The sequence below is a fragment of the Prionailurus bengalensis genome, chromosome D2, assembly GCF_016509475.1.
Source record: "Prionailurus bengalensis isolate Pbe53 chromosome D2, Fcat_Pben_1.1_paternal_pri, whole genome shotgun sequence".
NCBI classification, from domain to species: Eukaryota; Metazoa; Chordata; class Mammalia; order Carnivora; family Felidae; genus Prionailurus; species Prionailurus bengalensis.
Window position 1 is genome coordinate 47,267,973 of NC_057351.1, and position 18,384 is coordinate 47,286,356.

General features: G+C 36.4%; 1 protein-coding gene across 5 annotated transcripts in view; it reads right to left on the reverse strand.

The window, feature by feature from the left end:
* Positions 1–18,384, reverse strand: part of PARG (poly(ADP-ribose) glycohydrolase) — a 130,905-nt gene that overhangs the window by 95,991 nt on the left and 16,530 nt on the right. For all 5 annotated transcript variants that reach the window (XM_043596851.1, XM_043596850.1, XM_043596849.1 and 2 more), the window contains one exon: positions 12,652–12,726. In XM_043596851.1, coding sequence (XP_043452786.1) covers positions 12,652–12,726 — 75 coding nt within the window. The remainder of the gene's footprint in view (positions 1–12,651; positions 12,727–18,384) is intronic.

Below are 18,384 nucleotides of genomic sequence, written 5' to 3' on the forward strand. Positions count from 1 at the left end.
ACTGTCAAGAGAGAAAAAAGAAAAAAATCCTCTAATATTTTTGTTCTAAAATTTTTAACAGAGAAAAAATACTAAGCATATCCAACATAATTATTAAATAAGCTGTCCTTAACAGTATGTCATGCCCCAGAAAGCCAGGAAGCCCACAATATACCATTTATATACAAATGTACTGATGCTCAAATGATATGTAAACATGCTACTATTGCGTTTTATGCTATGCAATGACAAGTGACTTACGCTACGATTTTTGCCTAATAACTTCAACATATCTTAACTTTCTATCACATAAAAAATCTATGAATCAAAACTTAACAATTTCTTCCAGTCATGACATCATATATGTAAGATAAACTTTTTCTGTAATCCTATTTTTTTTAATGTTTATTTATTTATATTTTTGAGACAGAAAGGAGAACACGAGCAGGGGAGGGGCAGAGAAAGAGGGAGACAGAGAATCCCAAGCAGGCTTGCACTCTCAGTGCAGACCCCAGTGCAAGGCTTGAACCCACAAACCATGAGATCATGACCTGAGTCAAAATCAAGAGTCAGACATTCAACCAACTGAGCCAGCCAGGCGCCCCTAATTTTTTTTTTTTTTAATTTGAGAGAGAGAGAGAGCACGCGCATGCGTGCAACCCAGGAAGAGGGGCAGAGAGAGAGAGAGACAGGGAGAGAAAGAGAGGGAGAGAAGAGAGAGAGAATCCCATGCAGGCTCCATGCTTAGCACAGAGCCTGACATAGGGCTTGATCCCACCACCCTGGGATCATGACCAGAGTGGAAATCAAGAGTCAATGTTCAACTGACTAAGCCACCCAGATGCCCCTATAATCTAGTTTAATACAAGCTCATCTTTGTTTTTTGAGTTTCTATAATTTTTTAAACTATCAATAATTATAATTTTTAACGTATTGTTCACACACGTTCAAAATATTTTAAACACAGATATAACAGTATATCCCTCAATCTTGGAAATAATGAATTCTAATGTACTTGTCTTTAAAATTTTAAATTACAGGGCACCTGGGTGGCTCAGTTGGTTAAGTGTCTGATTCTTGATTTTGGCTCAGGTCATGATCTCATGGTTTGTGAGTTCAAGCCCCACACTGGGCTCCATGTTGTCAGTGTGGAGACTGCTTGGGATTCTCTCTCTCCTTCTTTCTCTGCTCCTCCCCACCCCTCATGTGTGTATACACCCTCTCTAAGTAAATAAGTTAAGGGGCGCCTGGGTGGCTCAGTTGGTTAAGTGTCTGACTTTGGCTCAGGTCATGATCTCACAGTTCGTGAGTTTGAGCCCCGCGTACAGCTCTGTGCTGACGGCTCAGAGCCTGGAACCTGCTTCAGATTCTATGTCTCCCTCTCTCTCTGCCCCTCCCCAGCCTGTACTCTGTCTCTCTCTTTCAAAAATAAATAAACGTTAAAAAAAAATTTTAAATAAATAAATACGTTTTAAAAAACTTTAAAACAAAACAAAACTGGTTTTCAAAGAGGAATATATTACTAGCCTAATCACAGCAACAAAACCTTTCTACTTTAAAGTGTAAGTTTTTCCGGGGCGCCTGGGTGGCGCAGTCGGTTAAGCGTCCGACTTCAGCCAGGTCATGATCTCGCGGTCCGTGAGTTCGAGCCCCGCGCCAGGCTCTGGGCTGATGGCTCAGAGCCTGGAGCCTGTTTCCGATTCTGTGTCTCCCTCTCTCTCTGCCCCTCCCCCGTTCATGCTCTGTCTCTCTCTGTCCCAAAAATAAATAAACGTTGAAAAAAAAAAAAATTTAAAGTGTAAGTTTTTCCATCATTTATTTGTAAATGTCTACTCATTCCTGTACTCCTACCTCTCACTCTCTACTTTAGCAGTCACAGATGTAATAATCATAATCATAATCATAATAATAATCCCCTCATTTTGTTATTTATGGCAGCCTTTATGGATAAACCAACAGAAGTGAGGAAATAAGAGGCCTATTCATTCCTATATTTTCTATCCAGACATAAAATGGAACATGGATATGAAAATAAAATAATCACTAAAAACTTTAGGTTTCCTTTCAACAACTAATCCATTTGCTGAAAAAGTTTTCTGCTTACGTCAGTTTTAAAATTTAAAGTTCTTTATATTGAATAAATTAACATTTACATTTATTGTGAAGTGTATTTTCAAGAAATACATAGAATATATATACACACATATATATACATACATATATATGGTCTAATGAATATTCATAAAGCAAACATCCATTTTTTAACTACCACCCAAGTCCAAACACAGAAGCCAGGATCACAGAAACAGAAGTAGTCTCTCTTAAACATACCCCCTCACACATAACCCTCTGGAATTACTGGAGCTTTAATGTGTCATGTAAATTACACAAGTTAACTCACTGAGAATGAAAAGAAATAGTGTCACAGATGTTATAATATGGAACTATTTAAGACATCTCTAAAATGCATTAATGGGGAACTTTTTCTAATATATAGGACATTTTGTTAAACTTTCCTGTGAAAAAAATGCTAGCAATGAGAATTTATTTAGAATATAAATTATAGAAATGCTTGGATTTAATTTCGTGGAACACCACACAGGAGGACCATAAAACACAGATTATTTGTTCCTAGCACTTTCAACAGCTGGCAATGAGGAAGACCAATATTAGCACTCAAGATGCAAAAAAAAAAAAACACTAACTAATGGCCATTTCAACTCACTAGCATCTAAATATCTAACTGTAAATTACAAAATAACACATAGATCTCTGTGATCTTTGCTAGATTCTGACAGAAGTAAAAACTCACTCTCATCCCAAATAAGGATGCTCACATAGAAGGATTAGCAGGATTCTAGGTGTTTTACTTCTTGCATTAAATACTAGTGTAAATATTAGGTAAAACTGTACCATGGAATGACACTAAATGACTGTGGATATTAACACCTCTTTTTATAAAGGTTTAGTTGCAAAATCAAATATGCACAGAATTAGCCAAAGCAAGGTTTTATTAACAGCTCCAAAATAAACTTAACTTTTGCAGTTAAAATATTAAAATTAGTATGATGTTAAATTTCAACTTTATTTTTTTCCTTACAAAGGCACTCAGAGGTCAATGTGACATTTAAGTAAACAATTTCCAAAAGACTGCTAATAAACAACATTTAAGAAGCACTCCTACTCTAAAATGTGGACACAGATAATACCAAGCAAATATAATTCATTTATAATTTAAAACCTAGCCAACAATTGTTTCCCTTGCATTGAAGACCTCATTTTCCTCCTCCAATCCCATTAGCACATATGTCTAACATTTCTTCTCACTAACCACTGCGGGCCTGGGCAATGTTATCTCTGTGGGCTGTGACATGGTAAAGATCTAGGTTATTAATATCTTTGGAGATCTGATGGACAGAAAAACACACAACTGTATTAAACATCCAAGGTCTTCCATTAAGTACACTGATGACAAGAGAATAATAATCACAACAAGGAAGAACACCCTTGAATCTCGAGATATGCTTTACACAAACAGATGTCCTTAAATCCCTAACACTGGAATGGCTGAGCAAATGATCTATCAATTTAATGGAGTATTATACAACAATTAAGACTAAAGATGAGGAGCAGCACCTGGGTGGCTCAGTCGGTTAAGCATCCGACTCTTGGTTTCAGCTCAGGTCACAATCTCACGGTTCATGAATTCAAGACCCGCACTGGGCTCTGTGCTGACAGTGCAGAGCCTGCTTGGGATTCTGTGTCTCCTTCTCTCCCTTCACCCCTCCCCCACTCACACTGTCTCTCTTCTCAAAACTAAACTTAAAAAAAAAAAAGACGAAAGATGATGGGCACCTGGGTGGCTCAATCAATGGAATGTCTGATTCTTGGTTTTGGCTCAGGTCATGAGTTTGAGGTTCATGGGATGAGCCCCACATCAGGCTCTGCACCAAAAGTGTGGAGCCTGCTTGGGATTCTCTCTTTCCTCTCTTTCTGCTCCCCCCCAAAGTAAATAAACATTAAAAAAAAAAAAAAAAAAAAAAGACTAAAGATCAGTTGAGCGTCTGACTTTCTTTTGCTCAGGTCACGATCTCATGGTTTGTGGGTTTGAGCCCCGCGTCGGGCTCTGTGCTGACAGCTCAGAACTTGAAGCCTGGTTCGGATTCTGTGTCTCTCTCTCTGTCCCTTCCCTGTTTTTTTTTTTTAATTTTTTTTTCAACATTTATTTATTTTTGGGACAGAGAGAGACAGAGCATGAACAGGGGAGGGGCAGAGAGAGAGGGAGACACAGAATCGGAAACAGGCTCCAGGCTCTGAGCCATCAGCCCAGAGCCTGACGCGGGGCTCGAACTCACGGACTGCGAGATCGTGACCTGGCTGAAGTCGGACGCTTAACCGACTGCGCCACCCAGGCGCCCCTGTCCCTTCCCTGTTCACAGTCTGTGTCTCTCTCTCCCTCTCTCTCAAAAATAAAAATTAAAAAAAGTTTTTTAAAGACTAAAGATGATAAAAAAAACTCTGTAACATAATTTTATAATATATCCTAAAATATCTTAAATATATTCTTATATCTAAATATAACTACAAAATGTTAAATATATATACAAAGACTTGAAAAAAAATAAATGAATATTTGGTAAAGTTATAGGGACTCCTCCAACCATCTGCACATTTACAAAGTAAAAAAAAGCAGAAGGTCAAAAATGCAATACCTCCTCTCTCTAAAGAACTGTAAAACTATCATCAGCACCTTGGTAATCACCTCATATTTATGGTCTACACTAAACACACCAAAACTTGCTATATATTACCCTTACAGGAATGCTTCTGGGCAAGGTCACCTGATAAAGGGGAAACAAGGTCCTGTCTGAGTACTTTGATTAAGAAGAGAGATAAAAAAAAAAAATGACTACTTTACCTCATAGCAAGGTGACAGGTATTTTAATCAATGGCATGTTTTACTGCCGTCATAAAATGTCAGATTTAACATTACTTTTTACCAAAATTAACAACTGTATCCAATTTAAACCCAGAAAATTACAAAATACAAATAAATCATGTATATATGACAATTGAAGTGATAAAGATGATATCAGTTTGGTCAACTTTGCATCAAAAATGAGATCTCTGTAAGAGTAAGAGATACATAGATTCAAGGATATTCTGATACCAGCATAAGTCTTCTGTTACTTACTTTATGCCTGCCGCTTAACTGACTGAGCCACCCAGGCGCCCCATATGCCTGCTATTTAGTATCACACAGGTCAAAAACTTGATAAGGTAACCCTCCCTGTATTACTGGTCCTACCTCAAAATGCAAAATTGGTTTGGATCCTATTAATATCATAAAAATTGGCCTTCACAGCTAACTCCTTGCAGAAATTAACAAGCTGACCCTAAAATTCACGTGGAAATGCAAAAGATCCAAAATGGCCAAAACAAACTAGAAAAGGAACAAAGTTGGAAGACTCACACTTCCCAGTTTAAAACTTACTTCAAAGTTTAGTAATCAAAACTGTGTGATAGGGGCATAAAGACAGACATATAGATCAACGGAACAGAACTGAGAGCCCACATAAATGTTTATGGTCAATTGGTTTTTGAAAGAATGCCAAGAAAAATCAATAGGGTTAAGAATAGTCTTTTCAACAAATGGTTCTGGGACAACCAGATATCCACATACAAAATAACGAAATTAGATCTCTACAATATATGAAAAATAACACAAAATGGGTACCCATCTGCAAAACAATAAAAGTGGGCCCCTAATTCATACCATATACATATTAACTCAAAATGGGTCTTGGACCTAAGCGTAAGAGCTGAAACCATAACATTTGGGGATGTAGGGGCACACGGGTGGCTCACTTGGTGAAGCACCTGACTTTGGCTCAGGTTATGATCTCACAGTTCATGGGTTCAAGCCCCGTGTCAGGCTCTGTGCTGCTCAGAGCCTGGAGGTTGCTTCAGATACTGTGTCTCCATCTCTCTCTGCCCTTCTCCCACTCACGCTCTGTCTTGCTCTCAAAAATGAATAAACATTTGGGGCGCCTGGGTGGCGCAGTCGGTTAAGCATCCGACTTCAGCCAGGTCACGATCTCGCGGTCCATGAGTTCGAGCCCCGTGTCGGGCTCTGGGCTGATGGCTCAGAGCCTGGAGCCTGTTTCCGATTCTGTGTCTCCCTCTCTCTCTGCCCCTCCCCCGTTCATGCTCTGTCTCTCTCTGTCCCAAAAATAAATAAACGTTGAAAAAAAAAAATTTTTTTTTAAATGAATAAACATTTAAAAAAAATCATGGAAGAAAACAAAGGAGTAAATCTTTGTGACTTTGGATTAGCTTTTTAGATATGACAACAAAAACAGAGACAAAAAAAATCAGACTGTCAAATTTTTAAAAAATTTATGCTTCAAAGGATACAAGAAAATGAAAAGACAACCTATAAAATAGAAAATATCTGCAAATCATATTCTGATACGGAACTTAAAACTTAAAGGACCTTACAACTCACTAATAAAAAAACAGGGTGCCTGGGTGGCTCAGTCAGTTGGGCATCCAACTACGGGTCAGGAGCCTGCTTCAGACTCTGTGTCTCCCTCTCTGCCCCTCCCCAGCTCACACTGTCTCTCTCTCTCTCTCTCTGTCTCTCTCTCTCTGTCTCTCTCTCTCAAGAATAAACATAAATAACATAACATAAAATATAAAATAAAATAAAATAAAAATAAAATAAAAAACAAATAATTAGGGTGCCTGGATGGCTCAGTTGGTTAAGCATTCCACTTCGGCTCAAGTCATGATCTAACCGTTTGTGAGGGTTTGAGTTCGAGCCCCGTAAAGGGCTCTGCATTGGTGATGTGGAGCCTGCTTGGGATTCTTTGTCTCCCTCTCTCTCTGCCCTTCCCCACTTGTGTTCTCTCTCTCTCAAAACAAATAAATAAACTTAAAAGCAACAACAAATACCCCAGTTTTTTCAAAAGCACAAAAGATTTGAATGGATATTTCTCAAAAGAAGCTATACAAATGGCCAATAAGCACATGAAAAGATGTTTAACATCAGTCATTAGAGAAATGCAAACCATTTCTGGTGTGAGATACTTCTTCACACCAACCAGAATGGCTAAAATCAAAAGGACACACATTAACAAGCAAGAAATCCTTGTGCATTGTTGGCATGATTATGTAACAATGTAGCCACTTTGATCAACAGTCTGACAGCTCTTTAAAATATGAAACAAGTTACCACACAATCCAACAATTTCTAGGTATACATTCAAGAGAAGTGAAGAAATATGCCCACACAAAAACCTACACATAAATGTTCACAGCAACACTAATGATAATAGCCAAAAAGTCAAAACAACCCAAACATCTATCAACTTATCAATGGATAAACAACATGCGGTATACTCACGCAATGGAATATTATTCAGCAATAAAAAGGTATCAAGTATTTGATACATGTTACAACATAGGTAAACTTGTAAACATTGTGCTAAGTGAAAGAAGTCAAGGGATTTCACAGACTATTTGTGTAATATATTTCCTTTAACTATCTCTCCTCTATACATTTTACACTCTACCACTCAAATACCATGTCCTCTATAATATCTGTCCCGTGACCCAAATAAAACTCTCTTCCCCTTCCATGACCCACTACACTCTATTATAGTCATCTACGGACATGCTTTCTGATGATTAAGACTGTCAATCAATTCCCCATCTTTAATAATACAATGCCTTCTATATAAGAGTGTTCAGCGTTCTTTAAGGGACAAACACCATCACAATACAAAAAACACAGGCCTTAAAGTCTAAGAGTCCTTCATATATTCAATGAATGGTTACCGGTCAGCTATTTTGGCTGGAACTGAACTGAGCTCAAATCTAGATTCCCCAAGGGGCACCTGGGTGGCTCAGTCGGTTAAGCAATCAACTTCAGCTCAGGTCATGATTTCATGGTTTGTGAGTTCGAGCCCCGTGTTGAGCTCTGTGCTGTCAGCTCAGAGCCTAGAACCCTGCTTCAGATTCAGTATCTCCCTCAATCTCTGCCCTTCCCCCACTCAAACTGTCTCTCTGTCTCAATAAGTTTTTAAACATTAAAAAAAAAAATCTAGGGGCACCTGGGTGGCTCGGTTAAGCGTCCGACTTCGGCTCAGGTCACGATCTGACAGTTCATGAGTTTGAGCCCCGCATCAGGCTCTGTGCTGACAAGCTCAGAGCCTGAAGCCTGCTTTGGATTCTGTGTCTCCCTCTCTCTCTCTACCCCTGCCCCACTCACACTCTGTCTCTGTCTCTCAAAAAGTGAAGAAACGTTAAAAAAAAAATTTTTTTTAATCTAGATTCCTCAATACTTCATTGGTGAATTCATTCAATATTTGTATAATGTTGACCAAATTACTTAAGCTCTCTAAATCTACTTTCCTCTCTAAATTGAATGTACTATCTATATTTTACAAAAATGTTTGAGGATTAAATTCAATAATATATTCCTTTTGGTAATATGTCTTCAATAAATACTGTTTCCTTTTTTCCTCCGTTCCTCAAAAGTAGCTGAACACATTTCTTCCGGTCTATGAAAAAATGTAATATTTAGAGGATATACCCAGGAAAAAAATGATCTCAAACTTTACAAGTAATTTCAAATTTATAATATGTATTATAAACCTCATGTTTTATTAGTAAAATTACCTGCTTAGAGTCTGAGAAGTAATGTCATTTCAACTACAGAGTTCTCATTCCCATAATACCACTATAGTTGCTAGAAAATTACTTTATCCTAACCAAGAGTTACTCTTCTAAGAGGCTTGAATTATCTTATAGGAACACTTTCTTAGGCAACAAATTTAGCAAACATACTAAGACTCTGCAGAAGATACTATATAGGGTGCTTTATGTGTTATCACACTTTGGAAGTCTAAATATATAGAGGGGGGCACTGCGCTACAGGACTCACACATTGAGAGGAGAACTGAAAACCAACACAACCTTCTAGAAAGGTGAATCGTTAGTATGTATTGAAGGCCTAAAAAACCAACATACCTTTTGATCCAATGATTATATTTCTATATCCTGAGGAAATAATCACTGATACAAAAGATTCAGGCACCAGGATGTACACTGTAAAATAATATTTTTAAAAATCCATATTTAGGGGCGCCTGGGTGGCTCAGTTAAGCATCCAACTTCAGCTCAGGTCATGACCTCACAGGTTTGGTTTTTGAGTCTGTGACCCGCATCTACTTGAGATTTTCTCTCTCTCTCCCTCTCTACCCCTTCCCCACTCATGCTTTTTCTCTATTCAAATAAACAAACTTAAGAAAAAAATCCACATTTAATATGCACAGGTGGATAAAATTACATTTTTTTTTTTAAATGTTAAGAGTGATTGTTTCTGGGAAGCAAAATCATGGACAATTTTTATTGTTTTGTTTATTTCTACAATTCAGATAGTGTTAATGATAAAAAAAAAACCCTTTTTTTAAAAGCAGTAAAACAAACTTTTCACAGGTAAAAAAGTAATAACATATTTGATTATTGCTCCAGAATTTTAAGTGATTTCAGATACATTAGTCAGCTAGATCCTTAAAACATGACATTAAGGTAGAGTAAGTGGTTATTTTGTTAACAAATAAGGACACTAAGGCTGAAGTCACGTGGCTTGCCCAAGTTTATACAGAGTTGAGACTAAGAACCCATGATTCTCTTTTTTTTTTAAGAGCCATTTTTAAAAATATTTATTTTTGAGAAAGCACAAGTGGGGGAGGGACAGAGAGAGAAGGACAGGAGATCTGAAGCAGGCTGAGCAGATGTGCCCAATGTGGGGCTTGAACTCACGAACTGGGAGATCATGACCCGAGCCAAGCCAAGGTCAGAACCTGAACTGACTGAGCCACCTAGGTGCCCCCCTATGATTCTCATTTCCAATTCTATGATCTTTCCTGCACCAGTGGTTCTCAAAGTAAGGTTCCCAAACCAGCAGCAACAATATCACCTATGAACCTGTTAGAAATGCAAAATGTCTCAGGTCCTACTCCAGACCTAGTTAATCAGATTCTCAGAGAGGATGGTGGGCTACAATCTGCATTCTAACAAGCCCTCCAGGATTCAGATACATAATAAATCTGAGAGCCACTGCTGTATATCATGCTGTGTCATTCTTTATGAGATAATAAAAATATTTCTGGAAAAAAAAGGATGGTGGTATTATTTATACCACTGTCAATTGCATTATATTTTTAGGCTCTTCCAAATTAACAGGAAGTAGTGACTACAGATTGACAATAGTCTTAATGTGTAATTACTGACAATGTAATTAACCACTTTCTTTTAAATTACCAGCAACAGTCCAAAAGGACAGACAGATCTTCCATATAATAACATCACAAGAAATGAACTGATAAGAACATTGGAACATCACTGGCTAAAAATGCTCAGAAAAGAGTCTGTTATATTTAGGTATGTTGTATGCATTACAGGATATAGGAGCAGGAATCAGAAAAACAACAATTTTTATTAACTTGAACCATTACTTTTTAATAGTCTCCTGACTTTGGTATCCCTGAAAACCAGTATGACTACTTGATCTGTTGAAATCCAGTCTATAATACTTAAGGAGCACTCACTATATGTAAGGCATTATGTATGTGCTACAGGAAACACAAAACTAAGAAATGACACAGTCTCTGTTCCACAAAACTTTTAATGTCGTAGAGGATGTCAACATCTCATCAAGAATAAAGCAAGGCAAAGAGAGAGTGCCACAAGATAAATTTAAAAATCCACATGGAAATTCAAAGAAAGGTGACATCTCATTTTGGAGGGATCAGAAAGGAAAATGTGAGTCTGGGGAGACAGAATTTCAACAGAGGTAAGTGGCATATCAGTCTTTTATTACAGAGAAAATGAGGCAGCAATTAGGAGGGAAGGATGTGTGCCGAGGGATATCATATTCTGATTGCAGACAATAGTGGAAAGAACACTGCTCTAGTTACAGTATCCTGTCATGAACAAACTATGTCACTTTGGCCAAGAAAGCCCATCTCTAAATCGCAACCACTCGTTTATGATAGGAATAACGATAATTATGTTATTTGCCTCAGAGTCATTTATCTGAAAAAAAGGCCAAAGAGGGAAAGGTCTCAATATAAAATACATAGGACAAGTTCAAAGTTCAATATTTATTCTCTATTAGGTAAGACAGAATTGTGTAAAATTGAAAATATTTCATTCAAAATGTTCCCGCTCCAAAATCAGTACTAATTATTAGTAAATGGAGCATAAGTAATATGGATAACTAAAAATAATGTGAGCAAAAGAATCAAATTGTACAAACATAAGAAAATGGACTCTATATACAAGTTATCTTTCTTTGGGGGGCTTACTTACCTAGCAAAAGTAATTAGCAGTTTCTTCTAAAACTAAAAATACATTTATCAAACAATTCAAAATCACACTCTTGGGCATTTATCCCAGAGAAATGTTCGTGCACTATGTTCTTACAAAAACCTGCACGTGAAAGTTCTAAGTAGTTTTAGTTGAAACAGCAAAAAATTGGAAACAACCCAAATGTCCTGAAATCATCTATAGTTAAAGTGTGATACATCCATATCATGGAATGTTATTTAGCAATAAAAAGGAACAAACTATTGGTGGATTCAAAGGAATTATATTGAGTGAGAAAAGGCAATTTGAAAACGTTACACACTGTAACCTTTCTGAAATAACAAAATTATAAAGATGGAGAACAGACAGTGGTTGCTGGAAGTTAGGTGGGAATTTGTGTGGCAATAACAGGCAGCACCAGTGAGCACTGTGGTGATGGAATAGCTCTGTACCTTGGCTGTGGTGTGGTTACACAAAGCTACGGTTATATAACTACACTCACAAATGAGTACAGGTATAACTGATAAAATCTAAATAATACTTTATGTCAACTTCCTGGGTTTGGTAATATATTGTATTTATTTAAGCAATTGACATCAGGGAAGGTGGGATGAAGTGTGCACAGGACCTCCCTGCACATTTCTTTGCAATTTCACATGAATCTATCATTTCAAAACAAAATGTTAAAAAAAAAGGTATACTCTTATATTTTCAAATAGCAGTGGATGACACCTATTCTTCCAACACTACTATGAAAGTGGTATTCTTACCCATTGAAGATGGTATACAAAATTACTACAATTTCCTGTGGAAAATAATTTTACAACCTAAACCCAGAGCCATAAAAAGTTTTTTTGTGTCCTTTGACCTAGCCATCTACTTACTGGGAATCACCTAAACAAACAATATCAAATCTGGAAAAACATATATATATATATGTATGTGTGTCTGTGTATATGTGTGTACACACACACACACACACATACACACGTAAAGATGTTACTACACTGTAATTGAGAACAGAGTAAAACTGAATGCAACCTTGATGTTTCTAATCATGACGTATCAAGTAGCCATTAATAATGATGATTGTATAACAATAACAGTATTCTCTTCATGAGAGAAAAAAGAAAAATTCAAAATTAGCAGCTAAAATATACATATAACAGGAAATATTTTTCACAAAAATAAAGGATAGTAATTATGTTAGTGTGAAAGATTTATGGGTATTTTTCTCAAAATTTTTACAGACTTACATCATTTTCATAGTTAAAGAAATAAGCATACTTTTACCTTATCCCAGAAATCAACCAAAGCTGTGAAGTCCCATTTCTTAGAATATGCCACGTTATATTTCAAAATAGCATCCTATGGAAAAAGCATAAACAAAACCTCACGACACAGTCAAGTAATTTATTTATGAATAACCTTTCTCCTTTATGAACTACTTCCAGTAAATTTCTTAACCAGCATTAACCTTCCTCTTACCATTAGCTTCTCCACATCAGTAGCTATGAACAAACAGAATACACACTAATTTATTATTCACTTAAGAAAAATGAGATTAGAGGGGTGCCTGGGTGGCTCAGTTGGTTGAGCTTCCGACTTCGGCTCGGGTCATGATTTCAGGGTTCGTGAGTTCGAGCCCCACATCAGGCTCTGTGCTGACAGCTCAGAGTCTGGAGCCTTCTTCGGATTCTGTGTCTCATTCTCTTTGCCTCTCCACAATTTGTGCTCTGTCTCTGTCTCTCAAAAATAAATAAATGTAAAAAAAAAAATTTAAAAGAAATGACAGCAAAGGTTCTTTAAAAAAAAATGCGATTAGAAACGTCAAGTAATAGGAAAAAAAAAAAAAAATCCAAACTCTTAACGTTTACATTATAAACAGAAATGATAGACTCTCAGTGGACAAAAATGGGATCTTGGAGATAAAAAAATTTAAATATTATAATGATTGTTGGCTATCAATAGGGTTACACTATACATGCAAATATATAATGTACTTGTAGTATTAAAATTTCATGGGAAGAGTACTTTCTGGGAGAGATGGCAATAATGAAATAAAGATTGAGAAATACTGCCCTAAGGCATAAAATTGGTTTTTTGCCTTTATTATCAGCTATTTTTTATAAGCTACATATAAATGGTTATCTTCCTCCAGCAGTTCATATAAATTACTTATTTATGTAGTGAAAAGTCAAAATAGCACGCCATCTACTGGTGTAACATTTAACTGAATAGGCAGTACTTTTTTCTTGTTACCAGCAATAAAAATAAAACAGGTCCCAAAAGGAGTCGCTTATGCCACCAACCAGAGACAAAACTTAATTAGTTTCAGCCTCTCCCACAAATGGAATCTTAAACCAGTCAATGAGGAATCAGATGGTCAGAACTAGTTAATCAGCCTGACAGAACTCTGCCATCCCCTACAGGAAGGTGACCACCACAACTACTCTATTTTTTCCTAATATAACTTCCTTGCTCCCACTCACTTCTGCCTATAAAAGTCTTTCATTTCCTACAGCTTCTTAGAGTGTCTTTCCATCTGCTATATAAGATACTGCTTAATTCATAAATCATTGAATAAAAGCCAGTAAGATCTTTAAAATTTACTCCGATGAATTTTATTTAACACCAGAGTGGGGTAGGCATAAGACAATCCAGTAGTCATGCAGAAAGAACTATTACAGTGGATGCAGGAACAGCACAAGGATTGAAAATCTGCATGTAACTTCTGACTCCCTCCAAAATTTACCTACACTAATAGCCTGTTGTTGATCCGAGCCTTAGTGATAACATAGTTAACATGTTTTGCATGTTATATGTATTATATACTATATTCTGACAATCAAGTAAGCTAGAGAAAAAACATTATTAAGAAAACTATAAGGAAAAGAAAATACATTTACAGTACTGTATTATCAAAACAATCTACACGGGAGACTGGTACAGTTCAAACCTGTGTTGTTAGAGGGTCAACTGTATTTACAATTATATTTTATCTCATCCTTTTAAATTTCTACTTTGGTTATATTTTATAATGTACATATTATATTAACAAAATAATAAACATGTAGAATTTATAAACAACTATTTGTATTTATAGTACACACCCCCAATTTTGTTTTACTGAAGGTGTATGTAAGTTTGAAAAATAGTTACATTATTATAAATCTTCTAAATTTCCTCAGAAGTTACTGTTTTTCTTAAAGTTGTTTTTTCTTAACATTTATTTATTATTGAGAGACAGAGAGAGACAGAGCATGAGCATGGGAAGGGCAGAGAAAGGAGACACAGACTCTCCAGGCTCCAGGCTCTGAGCTGTCAGCACAGAGCCCGACGCGGGGCTCAAACTCACAAACCACAAGATCATGACCTGAGCCAAAGTTGGACGCTCAACCAGCTGAGCCACCCAGGCGCCCCCATAAGTAACTGTTTTTAAAAATTAATACTCTGCCAAAGAGTTTCCTGAAAAATATTTCATGCCATATAAACAATCACCAAGCATCCAGGTTAAAAAGTGAGTCAACAATGCATATTATTACTTGGATTCAGGGGATATCCAAGTTCCTTCAAAAAGGAAAAGCGTCAATCATAAAATAGTATGGTAAGAAAAAGCTTTTATTTTTCTCACAGCCACGATATAAAATTTTCCATTAAGAAAGAAAATTTTAAGGATTTTTTCTAATCACTGGTATCTGACTTCAGAACCTCATACAAGGTATTAATTAAATAGCAAAGTCTATTATTAATAGAGATTAAAAGGACAAACAACACATGTACTGCAACAAACTGTTGACATACTCAACAACATGGATGAATCTTGAAAGTTTTCATTCTGAGTGAAAGAAGCCAGAAATACTAGCATATGTACTATGTGATTCCATTATGTAAAATATAAACTAATCTCCAGTAAAAAAAGAAAAAAGAAAAAGGCAGATCAATACTGCCTGAGGACAGTTCAGAAAGAGGAATCAACTGTAAAGGGATTAGAGGAATCTTCGGAGGTGACAGAAATGTTCTGTATCTTGATTAGGGTGGGGGCTTGACGAGTATGTGCAGATGTCAAATGTCATCAAATTACATACTTTAAAAGCATGCATTTTCTTTTATGTAAATGATTCCCTAAAGTTAGTAAGAAAAAACACTTTACACTCTAAAATTCATACTCTTAATTCTTTTATGGGATTTATAATTAGCAATAACTCTTGACTAATATTTACTTTTACTTTAGTCTTCAAGTCTCAAAAGTAGTCTACCACAAGGTCTCCTATTAAAAACTGGATGCTATTCTGTATTCTCAGCTATCACCTATTGAGGTTTCTTTTAATTTATAATTCATAATAAGCATAATTAACGCACGGACAGGTCCATTCTTTGTAAATCATCAGACACATCATTTGTAGAAATATTACTGTGTAAACTAATTTTTAAGGAGACAATTCTTTTAAAAATTGTTAACATTTCTAACCTCACTTAATATCAAATAAAAGTGGCAAAAAGATTATTATACTCAGTAAGAGAGACTTAATGTTCCTCCCTCCATAGTGTTCTTTCAGCAAAGAAAACAATTACCATAAGCAGATAGAAGAAAATCTCAATGGATTACTCTGTTCTGGTGAATCTACCATAAACTAAACAAGAAAAGGAAATTCAGAGTAAAGCAGTTACCTCTTCCTAAAGTAATCATTGGCACACTAAGGAATTGATAAAGAGGTGAGCAATTTAGAACACTATGATTATTCTGCGTTCATGCTTAAAAGAAAAAATATGAAATTTTAAATAATGCTGTTTCTAAGGCCGTAAGGACCTAACACAGTGTTTCTCAAATGGAGTATAGATAGTACTCTGGGGTGGTCTGCTTCTGTTTTTGTGAGTTTATAATTGTGGTTTTAGAATACAAAGGACAAAAGACACGGTGGAAACGATGGCTGGTGCTTTAAACAGATAAAAATGGTGAAAATTTTGAGCCACCCTAAGATAAACTGTAGTTCAGGACTGTCAAATTAGAAAGAACCTGGACTCCAATGCTCACTATCATATTTATTTGTAAGCTGATGTTCTCCATACAGATCCCATCTTTGCATCTACCAACATGCACCAGTTGTTTGTGATTAGTAGTAAGTAGTAAAAACAAAATGAAGAATTTTTTCTTTCACAGTATTTTTAATTTTTTTTTTTTACATTTATTTATTTTTGAGAGACAAAGACAGAGCACAAGTTGGGGAGGGGCAGAGAGAGGAGACACAGAATCCAGAGCAGGCTCCAGGCTCCGAGCTGTCAGCACAGAACCCGACGCAAGGTTTGAATTCACAAACTGTGAGATTGTGACCTGAGCCAAAGTCAGACACTTAACTGAGCCACCCAGGTGCCCCTCTTTCTATGGTATTTTAAGTCTCTCAGCATACTATTTTGAGGTTCACATCAGCGGTTAAAAACTTTTGTGCAAATTGGGGCGCCTGGGTGGCGCAGTCGGTTAAGCATCCGACTTCAGCCAGGTCACAATCTCGCGGTCCGTGAGTTCGAGCCCCGTGTCAGGCTCTGGGCTGATGGCTCGGAGCCTGGAGCCTGTTTCCGATTCTGTGTCTCCCTCTCTCTCTGCCCCTCCCCCGTTCATGCTCTGTCTCTCTCTGTCCCAAAAATAAAAAAAAATAAAAACATGGAAAAAAAAAACTTTTGTGCAAAAAGGGAATAGTGAATACAAACTGTTTTCATTATGACAACGAACATAACTCAAGTGATGGTTCATGATGCTTAAAATGGAAAAAAATCAACTAATATAGCTCTAACTGTAAGTACAGTTTATATTTAGTTTCATGTTTGTACATATGCAGTTAACATTATTCTAAAAATAAATCAACAGATCCTGGCACTCCCTGATAATTTCTTCCATTTAAAAGAAGTACATTACAAGATTGAGAAACACTATCCGTAACGAATGAAATTTTCAAAATACATTATGGTACAACATACCAATGTTTTTCAATATAGAGAAAAAATAGGAGCTATAGAGACATATGGAACGTTTAAGAACAACTTGTTAAGTATAAATGGAAAAACAGTATAAAACTTAAGAATCTTGGGGAGCCTGGGTGGCTCAGTTAAGCATCCGACTTCAGCTCAGGTCATGTTCTCACAGCTCGTGAGTTCGAGCCCCGCATCAGTTCATGGGTTCAAGCCCCACATTGGGCTCTGTGCTGACAGCTCAGAGCCTGGAGCCTGCTTCAGATTCTGTGTCTCCCTCTCTCTTTGACCCTCCCCTGCTCACACTCTGTCTCTGTCTCTGTCTCAAAAATAAACACCCATTAAAAAAAAAAAACAACTTAAAAAAAACACTGAGAAACTGTGCACAGCAAACTAAGTCTCTCAAAGAAAATGAAACCCATTTTCACACAAGTATAGAAAAATCTGTTACGGTTTACAGTTATAAAAACTTTAAAAGTTTACATGGCTATAGTGCCAAAAAACATATACTCACTCATATTTTAGATATTAGAAAAATAATCTAATAGTTGCCCTTATAGTCTTAAGTGAAATATTGAAAAAAAAAATAAAAAATGAATGATTGCCAAAATGTAAGATTAATAAATAATCAGACTGCTAGAAGCTATATTAACAGCAATACAAAACAGGATGTTTAATGTATACTTTAATCATTAGGAAACTCAGTTCCCCTTGGGCAAATATAGCTGAAGTCATAATTCTTCCCTGATTTACTTTTAAAGACATTTCAGAAACATGATAATTCTAAAAAATAAAAGAGAAGCTTGGTGGGAAGGAAATTGGATGGGGAATCAAGAAACAAAGGTCTTATTCCTGGTTCTCCAAATTATTCTGTGTGGCTCCAGGCAAGTCATTTACAACTCTCAATTCTTCTACTCATTTCCTAGTGATGGAATGGAAACCAAGAATGTCTCTTAAGAAAGTTCCTCAGGAAACAAGCATTTTGCATACCAATAATGCTGTTACCTGAGTCTACTAAAGATCAGAAAATGTCTTGGAGGGAGATACAGGGCCCATCTCAAA